We start from the raw sequence: 12675 nt of genomic DNA, 5'->3' as shown, positions 1-12675 counted from the left end.
TCAACCACATCACTGAAATTCAGACTCGTTCTACGCACAAACAGACGCGTGTAGGCAACACACACACACACACACACACACACACACACACAAGCACGTCACCCTCATTAGCAGAGAGATGCGGAGAGTATGGAGGCAGAAGGAATATGAATAATGTGAGAAGAGAGCAGACACCTCTGTGGTTTCACTCCACTGACTCCCTGATTAACAGGAATGTCTTGGCCTGAAAATGAGAGAAAGAGGGAAGGAAGGAGGAAACGGAGGAAGCAAGAAAAAAAGGTAATGAGTGGGGGGTAGGCAATGTGAAGAAGAGAGGGGAAGACAAGAGGAAGGAGAAGATAAAGTTAATTGTTGTTTGTTGTTTCTGTCTCAAATGCACCAGACTAAACATTCAAGTCCCTTCTTATTTCTCTGGATTTCATATATAACAGATTTCGGCTTGATGATGCCGATCCATCATGTCTCCTAAGTCGCCTGTCAAACCTCAGCCAGGTTTGGAAAATAAAAGTTCAGTTTCACTCTGAAAGAGTTATTTGAGACATTTTGTGATTGTATTGTCCCTTGACATTTGTATTGGATTGAAATATCCGAGTACATTGTTTAAACTTGTGTCAGAACTCATCCTGTAACAGACTGAGTGATGGGATATTACACATTTACCAGAGCTTTAGTAATCCTACCAGGACCTTGGCTCAGTATTTCATTCATCTCTGTACTTGTTTTGTTCTGCTGGTCTCTGTCATTCATACTGACATTGTAAAACAACATGTTTTCACATGTTTTCTGACACTCAAAGCACTGGGTTACGTTCAGGGAATGTCCACGGTTGACTTCAGACCCAATGCAAATCAACGTTTCACCAAAACCATCATGTTCAGAGACAGTTTTTATCCACACGCAATCAGGCTACCGCTAACGCTGTGCACACGACATACACCACTCTACAGCAACACAATGGCATACACATACAACAACTGTTATCAAGTATACGATGATAATGATCCATTCATTCATTCACGAACCATTAACATAACTATTTGATAGTTCCTCTTTTATAAAAGACACAATAAATAACAGCTGAGCAGTTTATCTTTCAAAAACTTATGTTGATATTGTAGGACACTTTTTTAAATGTCAAACATTAAGAAACCCAATAATATCAATACCTGCATTTCATTACTTTAGAGTTTTTACATACCTAAAGTACATACCAAATTGTCATGTTGTAGCTGACTACATTATATTTTATTAGTAAGAGAAAGCCCTAGTATCATTGTGGTGCTCTGTTTCTGTTTAATATGACCAGTAAGTGAATAATCCCATATTTGGTGATTTAAAGAATGTTTTTGTCTCAAGTGCAAATGAGTGAAACCCCAGTCAGGGAGGTGCAGTACATGTAGTACGTATGAAGTGAGCAAAGTCATTTCCCAGCATATCAACCAATCCCCTTTTCCTGTTCTGGGGATGTTTGTTGAAATGGATCAACGTCTTATACGCAGCAACGGAGGGCTAACACATTTCATACCGAGCCTGTAACACACATAAACAGAAACAGACAAGAGTAACATCCACATCCACAGTGACACTGGCGTAAAATAGTTGTCTGCCGAATATGCTCACCCCTTCTCCCTCTGATTAATTCTCACATGGCTCTTAGATTGTAATTGAAAGCAGTCGAGGTGCTGCAGCAGAACTTTGGATGAGTTGAGAATAGACTCTGGAGCTATGCTATTCCAGTTCAGGTTTTATGTGCAAACAGATAATGAGGACATATCAAGGATGTGCACGGGGGAGCTGCATGAGTGAGTGTGTAACTGTGTGAAAGTTGAGCAAATCGGACAGATACATGGAAAGAAATAGTCTCTTCAGTTCCAAAATGAAAGTGTAAAAGAAATCACTTTTTCTGTTTTTTTCTTTATGCATAACAATTACGTTGATTTTACATACAAATTCCCCACAGATTGGGAAGCACATGCATGCTTGAACTCCCCCTTTGAATTATATACAATGCAATCTATGCACCACTTATCATTAAAAACAAATTGCAAACAAATGTATTTGTTCAGGAAGCATTTGAAGATAGTGAGTTTGAGAATTGAGCCCAGGTTTGCTTGCACATTCCACATCCTCTGCAATAACGTGATGCTGTGTGGTGAAGGCTACTCCGAGGAACGTTCTATACATCAAAACGTTTGTGCATATTTGAGTGTAACCTCCCAGCACAGTTCAAGTCCCCTCTCTGAAATTGAATCCAGACCATTATAAGGCTATTGTGTAGATTAGTTACTGTTGTTATAAGGCAGAGTAACAGTATTTATACCATATGGAAATACATTCTGGAAAAGCAATATCAAGCAAATAAAAAAGTTTTATATAAATATCTAACCTCCTCATGGAAGATGATCAAATGGCCAACTGCTTTCTCTTCTGCGTAAGATGATATATCTCAATTAAATGTCCCATTTCTTTTTCTTGATTCATATTTGCCAAAGTTGCTTCATGACTCTGACATATGCTTTCATTTTCCTCAGTCACTGCTACTTTTTTTTTACTAATGGAACTTCTCTCACCCAAATCTCTCTGTGTCCTAAACCTCCCTCGTCATGTAATGATCTGTTTCTCAGGTGAGTTTCTCTTGAGGCTCTTAAGGTCTAACCCAAAACATCATATGGTCTCTGTTCTCCCCTGATTCATCCTTTGTTTCTTTGAGTGAAATCCTCATCCTCTTGCACGGAGTAGTCAAGCTTCAAGGAGATTCCTGATCAATTTTAAAAGCCTGATGCCCTGTCCACACTAATGGGGATATCTTGTGAAACAAACTTTATCCTCTGCATCCCGACCACGATCCACATTCAAACTTTATCTTAAGTCAAACAACTTCTAACGTGCAGATTTTTTAAACTCTATCTTTGCCCACTGTTGCTCTGTGTAATAAGCATGCACAAGAAACGACTACAACGATGGATGATATATACTGGTTAACTACGTTTACTGAGCACTGCCAGGTCTATTTACAAGCTTGCACCTAAATTTAGCATCACTGCAACAAAATAACTGCATTCATATTGCATCTGCATCTACAATATTGTTTGGACCATAGCATTCTTTTCTGGTGTTTGACGGTTTGTTCATGGAGAATTTAACGCCACCTACTTGACCGGGCATGCTTGTTTGTAGTCGTCTGGACAGAGATATTTTGTAAAAGAATTTACAGTACACAAAGGCTTGAGTCTTGCCTGACTGTGAGCAATCAAATCTGGTTTTGCCTATAGCTGCAGCTCTCCTGTGTATTTCCTAATGACGTGTCAGAAATCAACCCTAATATGTTACAACATTCTTTATTTGTGACAGGAAGAGTAAGTGCATGAGAACAATGAATGAAGACGCAATGTTCTGAAAGAAGTAAATCTGTTTTCAGTGGAGGACCAGACAAACATCACTCATGGTGTTTTTTGCCATCAGCAGAGACAATAGAGCCGTTTGCTTCTGAACAGTTGGCATCTTTTTCCTCTTACCCCTGCTTCAGTTAAACATGTGTTAAACAGTTGCTGCACAGACTGCGTGACAAAGACTTTGGCTGCTTCACAAAGAATCACTGATCCCAATCATTTGTGAAGTCAGAGGTCATATGGTTTGAGTAAATTCCTTTAGTTTGCAGAGAGTTCAGCCTCTGTAATTATTTGATTGACACAACATCTCAGCCAAGTACAACCACATTTTATTATGACTACGGTCACACATAAAGAGACAATTTTTTTTACAGACAAAAAGCAGATAAAGTGATGATCCAAACTTTCCAGACACAACACAAATTATATTGATGGTTCTTTGAGATGATTTTAAGACCGTCATTAGGATTTGTTTGGAAAGCAACGGTGGAAAATTCTGGAATATAATAAAATGGAAAATACCAAGACTGTTGCTTTAAGCTCTTGCTTCTGTATCACATCCATTTATCTATCACTGTCTGGTTTAATGTTTTTCTAGTACTGTCAATTTGCAAGCCAAGGATTTTACCCCAAATCTGTATTAATAGTTTTCTCTTCTCCCTTTGTTCCTCCATCTTTCATATCCACCCTTCCTTATCTCCAGTGCCCCAGTAAAATCACCAACCAGCCTGGCAGGGAATTCGGCAGCACAAAGGATTTTCCTGATTCAGTGCTGCACTTTGCCCGCAGTCACCCCCTGATGTGGCGGCCGGTGTATCCAGCTCTGCGCCAACCCGTGCTCGTAAAAGCCAACGTCCCCTACAAGCTTAAGCAAATTGTGGTGGACCGGGTGGAAGCGGAGGATGGGCAGTATGATGTCATGTTCATCGGCACAGGTTAGTGCCTAGAGTCAGAAACTTGATCAATGGTCTGAATTGTTATTGAAGTCCTTAAATAATTATTTAAGAACATGGGGCTAAATGAGGACCATACAATGGGTCTCCTTGTTTTTCAGACATTGGTACAGTGTTGAAGGTTATCACACTGCACGGTGGAAACAGTCTAGAGACAGAGGAGGTCACACTGGAGGAGCTACAGGTCTTTAAAGTAAGTTTTACCATGTCTCACTCTCAAGAGATTCGAGGCTTTTTGTCACATTGTGAATTACCTGAATTTTCACTATTGCAGGTTCCAACTCCTGTTACATCCATGGATATATCCGTAAAAAGGGTAAGTTGATATGACTGTAATATCTTACTTTCAAACTCAGTATACTAGATTACATCTTCTTAATGCCTTATTCCCTTTTTATCCTCTCCTCCCTTTAAATAGCAAGCCGTTTACGTGGGCTCTCCGGCAGGTGTGGCGCAGGTGAAGCTGCATCGCTGCGAGACTTATGGAAAAGCCTGTGCTGAGTGCTGCCTGGCCAGAGACCCTTACTGCGCCTGGGATGGCTCATCATGTGCACGATATGTGCCCGTTAACAAACGACGCTACCGCAGGCAGGACATCAGGCATGGAAACCCTGTTCTGCAGTGTGTGGATCAGAACCTGGGTGGTGAGTGTGACTACCTCTCATCTTCTGGGACCTCTTTGTTCATTATGCGGGACTCGCCTACTTCCTCTGACTTCCTTCAGTTTCAAATAGTTTCCTGGCAACCTCCTGCTGATTGCGAGAGTCTGGACTGCACCTAGCCAAATGTCCAGCCTCAATGTCAAACCACAACTTTTACTTTTTACACCAGACTATAGCTGTTTCCCCCCCGTTTTCAGTCATTGTGTTAGCTGGCTGCAGTTTAATATTTTAAATAAACACCTTAGAGTTCTTTCTCAGTATGAAAGGCAAAGAATGTTAATGTGAGACGTCAGTCCGTTTATCTGAAGCTGTTTGTTGTGCAGTAAATCACAGTTAAGTACATGTTAACTTTGCTACAACCTAGAACTTATTTCACATGAGATCTCGTTGGGTTTTGTGAGACATTTGTTTTTAATGAAAAATAGTGTGGGCATTTGTGTATACCAGATTTTGTCATGCCTCAAACTGGTCCTCACCAGTGATAATTGAAAGGTTGGTCCCCATGTAACATGAAAACCAGAATGTGTATAAATAACCTAAAACTTCCTCAACTATCACACTAAGAAAGACACATAAGTGGTAGAAAATGTACTAACGTGATGCAGAGGTAAGGATAGGATAATGTGAGCCCAGACTAAACGGACAGAAACAAGGCTGTAAAGAGGCAGGTAAAAAATGGGGGTGTGAAGGTGTCGAATTTGTGTTTGCTCACCTGAGTGTAGGAACCGAGAGCAGGTGATGAAACATGCCTCCATTCAAGCCTCTGGTTTAACCTGAGTTCAACAAGGTTCCTTTGTTCCAAGTGTCAGGATGTTGTTAAAGTAAGATTTCCACTTTCTCAGACAGTCACTGCCTGTTGCAAAGTCTTTCTCCTACCAGCACATTTAAAGATCAAGAAAACAGAAATAAAACTCCAACAACAGTCACCTTAAATTCGATCATGATACACCGATTTGCTGGGTAAAAAGACTGTTTTTTACAGTTTGCACATGAGAATATCATCTTTAATGTGTGTAACAAGCCAAATAGACCTATTGTATTACTATCTAGATAGTGCCACCTCCAAATAACAGTTGAAATTATTTTGATGGTCAAAAGTGCAATTGCATAAAAGCAATCCACCTGTCCGCACCTCATATTTAGATCAACATGGCAATGGCTATTCAGTTGGACGTACATTTGCTATGCTATTGGCACTGGAGGGAAAATGACAACTGTGTAAGTCTGAAAGTAGCAGAGACACAGCCTCCCTAATTCTCTCTCTTTCAACCAGAAGACCTTGACATGACAGAGGACAGAGTGGTGTATGGGACTGAGAACAACAGCACCTTCTTGGAGTGTGTTCCTCGCTCTCCGCAGGCTACTGTAACCTGGTTCTTTCAACAGCATGACCACAAGGAAGAGGTAAGACAGCAAGCAAATGACCAAAATCAATATCAAGAAAATGTTATTGCTACATATCAAACATATGTGTATCTCTGATAGGTAGAAGGGGCGGGGAAGTTTTGGGAGACAGGCAATGGATGATATGGAACTTCTGGCAAACAGTGGCCTGACTTACTGCCTGAAAAACTGAGATTTGTGAGTGAATTTGGCACTTGGCCGACAAATTTGACAGCCATTTGACATATGGTTGAAATTGAGCAGTTATATTTCAAAGGAAAGTGCACAACTGCTCTTTTCCTCTTGAATAAACAGTGGATTCTTTGCAAGCATGGACCACATGCCACTGGAAGCTGTGGTGTCACTCAGTGCCTACAAACCTCTGTGACTTCAGCACGGTGTTGCAAAGTCCTTTTCAAATTACTTCTTTGAAAATTATGTTGTCCTGAATGTGTGCCCACACCCATAGTAATTTTTCATCTGTTTTAGGTTATGTTTTTTCAAGCTTAAGTGAGTACCTCAGTGAGCCATGCAAGAATTAAGGCATTACCACCCCTCCTCATTTCCCTGCAAATAAACATGTGGCTGCCACTCTGGCTAACAGGGCAGCCATGTTTGTGTTGGCACCAAATGAATGGAATAAGTGAGATGAGGAGGAAGGAGCTTGATAAAGAAAAGTTCAAGGGAGACATAGTTGAGGCAGGAAAAGGAAAGAAAATACAAAGAGAATGAGAGTAAAAGGAAGGAAAAGAGAGATAAAACTTACAGTGACTGTTCCTGAGCTCTGAGTTTGGTGGATTTCCATCTTTTATTCTTAAATAAAAAAAAAATATATTTAATATGTTTCATGAATAATTAAGATTTGCTTTAAAAGTTGTATTTGTTACTGCAGTCGTGTTATTCACTTGACTGCTTAAAATAATTTCTCATATGATCAAAAGGCTTTTGAACATCTTCAGACAAGTATGAGTAAATGAGTGGAGAAACATAACGATGCAGATGCCTTCACACAGGAGCACTGCATGGGAATATTAAACAGTTAACAGCCAATCATGCTCACTGGCAACTGCTGTGCAGGCTCAGCTGATTCAGATTTTGTATCAAGATGGTAACCAGACGAAATCTAAAGAACTTTGAAACAGAGTTCATCGTTGGGGCGTAGATGTCACTAAGGTTCTCAATGGATTTATGTTGATTCTCTGAGTCTCAGATTGATAACTGCACATGGATTTTGTGACATTCACAATGAGTAAGTAAGTAACTAAGTTTAAACTTTAAAATGTTACACTTGGATGATAACTTTATTTAATCAATTTTTGATGTGTTGCTGTTTTCATGTATAAAACATGATAGACAATTACAGCCTAATGTGAGACAATTGTTAAGTTAAGTAAAAGATCTCTCTCTGGCTTCCTTAGGTGAAGTTAGACGATCGTGTGATGTCTACAGAGCAGGGTCTCCTGTTCCGTCGTCTCTTCCGCCAAGATGAAGGTGTGTACATCTGTCGCTCCCGAGAGCACGGCTTCACACAGACCCTGGCCCGCTTCACCCTCCAAGTCCTCCAGGGGGAGGCCATAGACGAGCTCATGGCTCGTGACAACGCCGGCCTCTCTGACTCGTTGAAAGACAGATCTACAAGTGGCTACAGAGCATGGATGCCGTGCAGCTCTTACACCAGGGCTGGCTCATCAAGCCAAATTGGCCAATCGCGCACATGGTTCAAAGATATCATGCAGCTGATTGGGCCATCAAACCTGCCACATGTGGAGGAGTACTGCGAGAGGATGTGGTGCAACGACAAGCTGAGGAGAAAACACAAGAGCATGCTGGAGAAGTACCGGCAGGCACAGGAGAGTGCTAGGAAGGCTCGCAGCAAGAGCTCCGGAGAACGGAACCGGACGCCGCGGGATCTGAGTGCATGGGACGAGTAATGATGACAATATGGGTGTGCAAAAGAAAGAGGAAATGAAAGACTAAAAACAGAGAAAGTTTATAGCGTAGGACGAGAAAAAAGGTGGAACAAGGGTATCAAGACCAACGTCATAGTTTAAGCTTTGGCAATAGATTTTTTTCAGAATATGGGAGCTCAGAACAGTTTTTCTGCTTTTGCTGGTCATCAAACCTTCATCAAACAGAATAGATTTTATGAAATCAGTTAATGTGTAGGTCTGATGCTTGAGCTTGGATTTGACCTTAGCCCCAAAAAGACAAGTGTTCGGTTGTCTGAAAAGTCAGCACAAACTGAGACGGAAAAGATGGTGACACAGATAAAGATGAAATAAGAGACAATCGTTCACATATACTCTGAGGATGACATTTGAAAATCCTAATCACCAAGGACCCCCACCACCTCACTACTTTGCCCAAGTATACGTTTGAAATTACATGAACTGTTTTATTCATACCAGTCAATCTTCACTGAGAAAACCCTCAACACTTAACAAACCTCAGATTTAAAAATGTATGCATGCCTGTGGATTGACATTACCAAGGGCAGAGCCTGTTAAATGTCTGCTTTTGCAGCCTTGCTGACTCTTTGATGAACAGTGTGTTGGCTCATATTATTGTGTTAATTGTCTCCTGAGACTTCCAGTTGCAAGAGGCCGTTTTTTTAATATAAAGGTCCAGTTAAATTGAAAACTGGTGCTTTGAGGGAGAGGAAAGGTACATCTACATACTGTACCTTTGCATCTTTGGAATACAGAACAGCAAATTTGTCAAATGCAGTTTGGACACAAACAATTATTTACCTTTTTTTGCCTTCACAACCAGATTGGTGACATTTCACACACTGGATTAATCTCTTTTGTCTCTAACAGACCATATCTCCTCGCTTGTTCTGCTCTTGACATAGTTATACAATTCATGCTTATGCTTGATTTCATTCTAAGACACATCTGCCTTTGATGTATATTTGTTAAAGGCGAATGAAGCTAATGAAGCACACATATTTAACACACTCTGTAACACACATACACACACTCACTCTCTCTCTTCTCTCTTACATAAACTGACATCCCACTAACCCATTACACTGAATACATAAACTCATCTAACTCAGACTGGAAGCCACCACGAGACGACTGTTGATTGTTCAACAGATTAAATGCACATTGCTTTGTTTTCACTGCTGTGGCTTTCCATTGAATACCATCTAGGGATCACAATCCCTCCTCACTGACCCTTAGAGTTATATTTCACAGAGGCTTGTTTTCATGCTTTTGGTTTTCATACCATACGCCCTCTTGGAATGTATCTAAAGCTCACACTCAATGCTCAATATTCACTTTCTTGGGAAACCTTGGTTGGATCTGTTGAATAATGTTTCAACTTCTTCAGTAACATTTCATTGTTAAGTGTAATGATAATTTGGGTGATGAACTAACTAACCTCCCCTCACATGTTAATCAGCCGCTGAACTCCCTTTCCCACAGTCCCTCTGTCGGCTGTAGCTTACCAGTGACAGTGGAGGGAACAGGAAAGGTCAAATGTAATGACTAATGCTTCTTTTCTTTCTGCTTTGGAAACACTGGTTTCAAGTAGTGTCCATGATTTGAACACATGATAATCCACCTTGCTATTGTCATCAGTTTTTATTGTGAAATATTACTTTTCACAGTTACAGAATAAACATAAGGTCTCCCTGTCCACAGGAACAGGTGGAGCAGAACAGACAATGTTTACTTAAAATATCTGACTGAACAATAAGGATAAAGAAAAAGCAAAGAAACTTGTTTAGAATAAGGGAAGATATGACTGTTGTTAGTGCAAGTTGTAAAATCATCAGTTTCCAATTATAAACAGTTTTTTTGTGTTATTTTCACCAGGCAGGGGAAGCACCATAGCACTCACATCAATGTAATAAGGCAGGAAAGTAGTGGGTCACGGCCCCTAATATGACGACATATTAAAAACATGTATAGCCCCACCCTTCACCCCAAAAAAGGGTAATAAAAGAATAAATAATACAAAATATTATTGAAGGAGGAAGGAACAGACAAAACAATAATAAACAATTATAAACTGTTCTGAAGTTATATGTGTTGTTTGAAATATATTTAAAAACAGCTACATACACAATCAGAAAGTAGCCATCCAAGTAGGAGCCAAAGAATGGAGGATGACCAATGGCTGCCAATGTGTTAATTTAATAGAGGACGGTAAATCTTTTCTCTGAGCCCTATATATATTCTTAAAACTAGCCAACAAGCAACGCTGCACCTATGTGTTGGTGACTTTTTGTGACCTTTGTGGCAAATGGCCTCTCAGGAGGTCAAATAAGCCGAGAGGAGGAACTGAGATGAAACAAATAAAGGAGTGAGAGATTAAAATAAAGGTACTATGAGAAACTTGTGAATGCTGTTTTTACAACTCTAAATAATTGTAATTAAATATTCCCCATTTCATCAAAATGAAGTGAGAATGAAAAAGTCACCCATTCTCCCTGGTTTATAAAAACACAAAAAAACGAAATCTATAAATTTTCTCTGGAACATTTATTATAGTTTAATTTTATCACAATTTTGTGGAATCTGCTCTGGTCTCTAAAGATAATAACAAAATCGTACCTATTATTTGTATGTTGTGGTGGTGGTACCAGATTTGTTTGAGCTTCTGCGTTTCTAGGTCCTGAAATTCCTTTGTGTTTAGAAAATATTTTATTTTATCTTTAACAACAATCATTGTGAGATGGAACCACCAAAATAAATGCTGACACTCTTTTTGCCAGAGAAGTAAATAACACATGTTCGATAAGGAGTAGCAGGAAAAAAAAGAGCCATCCCTAACTAAATGTCAAAAGCATTTTAAGTACATTTGTACAAATTGTGTTGTGGTATTGCATCTGATGTTTTATATATTTACCTCTGTAGCTAGTTGTGTTCAGTTCAGTTTCTCAATACTCTTGTTTAACGTTGTTTGGATTTAAAGCACTTCTTTAAATTGTCTTGCCTTAATGTTGAACTGCAGTATTTTACAGTGCATAATGTATAAGGACAGCTGATAGATGTGTTGTTTGTCAGGGATTCAAATACTCATGGACGTTGTCGTACTTTTTGTAAAACTGGGGAAGTGTTTTAGTCCTGCTAAACCACAGCAGACGATTTCACTGATGAGCTGATCCTCCTGATTCTGCTGAGCTAATTCATTAAAATGTGCAGAGGCTCTGACATCGACGGCTGCTCTGCAGGAAGCAGTCGGGAGGTTCAGCCAGTGGTAGAATAAGAGCCGCATCACATATACTTAATACAAAGCAGATAACGCTGATCAATGGTCACCGAAGCATAACTCCATGCGAGGCCACGATTTGCTTTGTCACAGGAAGAAAAGGGTTTAATCGCTTCCTCGCTCTCACGGATTGAAAGTAAATGGAAGGCAAAGGTTTGTCTCTGAAATATTTGCTTATGTGAGACCAGACCCTTAAGAAGAGACTGCAATAAAAACATTTGAACTTTTTAAATATTCTTCCAAGACTCTGGCAGCATTCGGATTAACAAACTAGAGTTATTATTTTGAACTTGACAGGTTCTGCAAGCATGGTTTCTGTACAGATATTTTTTACTGAAAAACACCAGATACAATATAGAAATTAGGTTAAAAGATGTAAGCATGGTTGGATCAGAAATGAACATTATCTTGGTGTAATGTCCCATTATTGTACTGTAAGAAATGTGTGCTGGCTGTGGGGTCTCCCATACAAAGAGCCTAATTTAAGTGTGTATTTATGTTTTATTTAAGTGTCTTTCTACCATGCATGCTGTGTAGTTGTATGCTGTTTAACAACAATAAAAGTTGATTTTCTAACATAAAGATGTCCCTGAGTGAATGTGTTAAAAATTGAGATTAACTTAAATTTGCAGAGTCGGGGGGAGGGTGGGGGTGGGGGGGTTGTCTACTGGATGGATAAGCCTAATGGCGCCAGTGAGATAAACAGAGACCAAACAACAGCGGCCTGAAATGAGCCATTTTTGTAAACTATAGCTTTTACCCCACTGAAAGAAAGAAATGCTCTATTAAATACTGAATCAACAACGAGCAGACTGCACACCTGCAACAAGGCTGTTGGTATTTAATGTCAGGAAGGAAAAGACCGGCTCCATTTCCCATGTCTACTTTCATTTAGTGTGTGTGTATATGTGTGTGGGTGTGTGTGTGTACATGTGTACGTGTGTGTGTATGTGTGTGTGTGTGTGTGGGTGTGTCTTTCTAAATGTCAAAATATTCTTTAAAAAAGATTTGGGTTAGAAAATGAATTACGATCATATAAGTTTAACACGAAACCTCTTGCTG

General features: G+C 39.7%; 1 protein-coding gene across 2 annotated transcripts in view; it reads left to right on the top strand.

Moving 5' to 3' along the window:
* The window catches only part of sema3bl (sema domain, immunoglobulin domain (Ig), short basic domain, secreted, (semaphorin) 3bl), a 64366-nt gene extending 52171 nt beyond the window's left edge, over positions 1-12195 (top strand). Inside the window, exons 11-16 of one of the 2 annotated variants that reach the window (XM_062392222.1) lie at positions 4093-4324; positions 4444-4535; positions 4617-4658; positions 4761-4986; positions 6281-6408; positions 7806-12195. In XM_062392222.1, coding sequence (XP_062248206.1) covers positions 4093-4324; positions 4444-4535; positions 4617-4658; positions 4761-4986; positions 6281-6408; positions 7806-8318 — 1233 coding nt within the window. In that variant the 3' untranslated portion in view covers positions 8319-12195. Of the gene's footprint in view, positions 1-4092; positions 4325-4443; positions 4536-4616; positions 4659-4760; positions 4987-6277; positions 6409-7805 lie in introns of both variants that reach the window. The other variant, XM_062392221.1, reaches the window with a different exon arrangement.
* The last annotated feature ends 480 nt before the right edge of the window (positions 12196-12675 follow it).

This window comes from Platichthys flesus, chromosome 7 (genome assembly GCF_949316205.1).
Source record: "Platichthys flesus chromosome 7, fPlaFle2.1, whole genome shotgun sequence".
In the NCBI taxonomy this organism is placed as follows: domain Eukaryota; kingdom Metazoa; phylum Chordata; class Actinopteri; order Pleuronectiformes; family Pleuronectidae; genus Platichthys; species Platichthys flesus.
The sequence above is the reverse complement of the archived record's forward strand: the minus strand, read 5'-3'. Positions and strand labels throughout refer to the sequence as shown.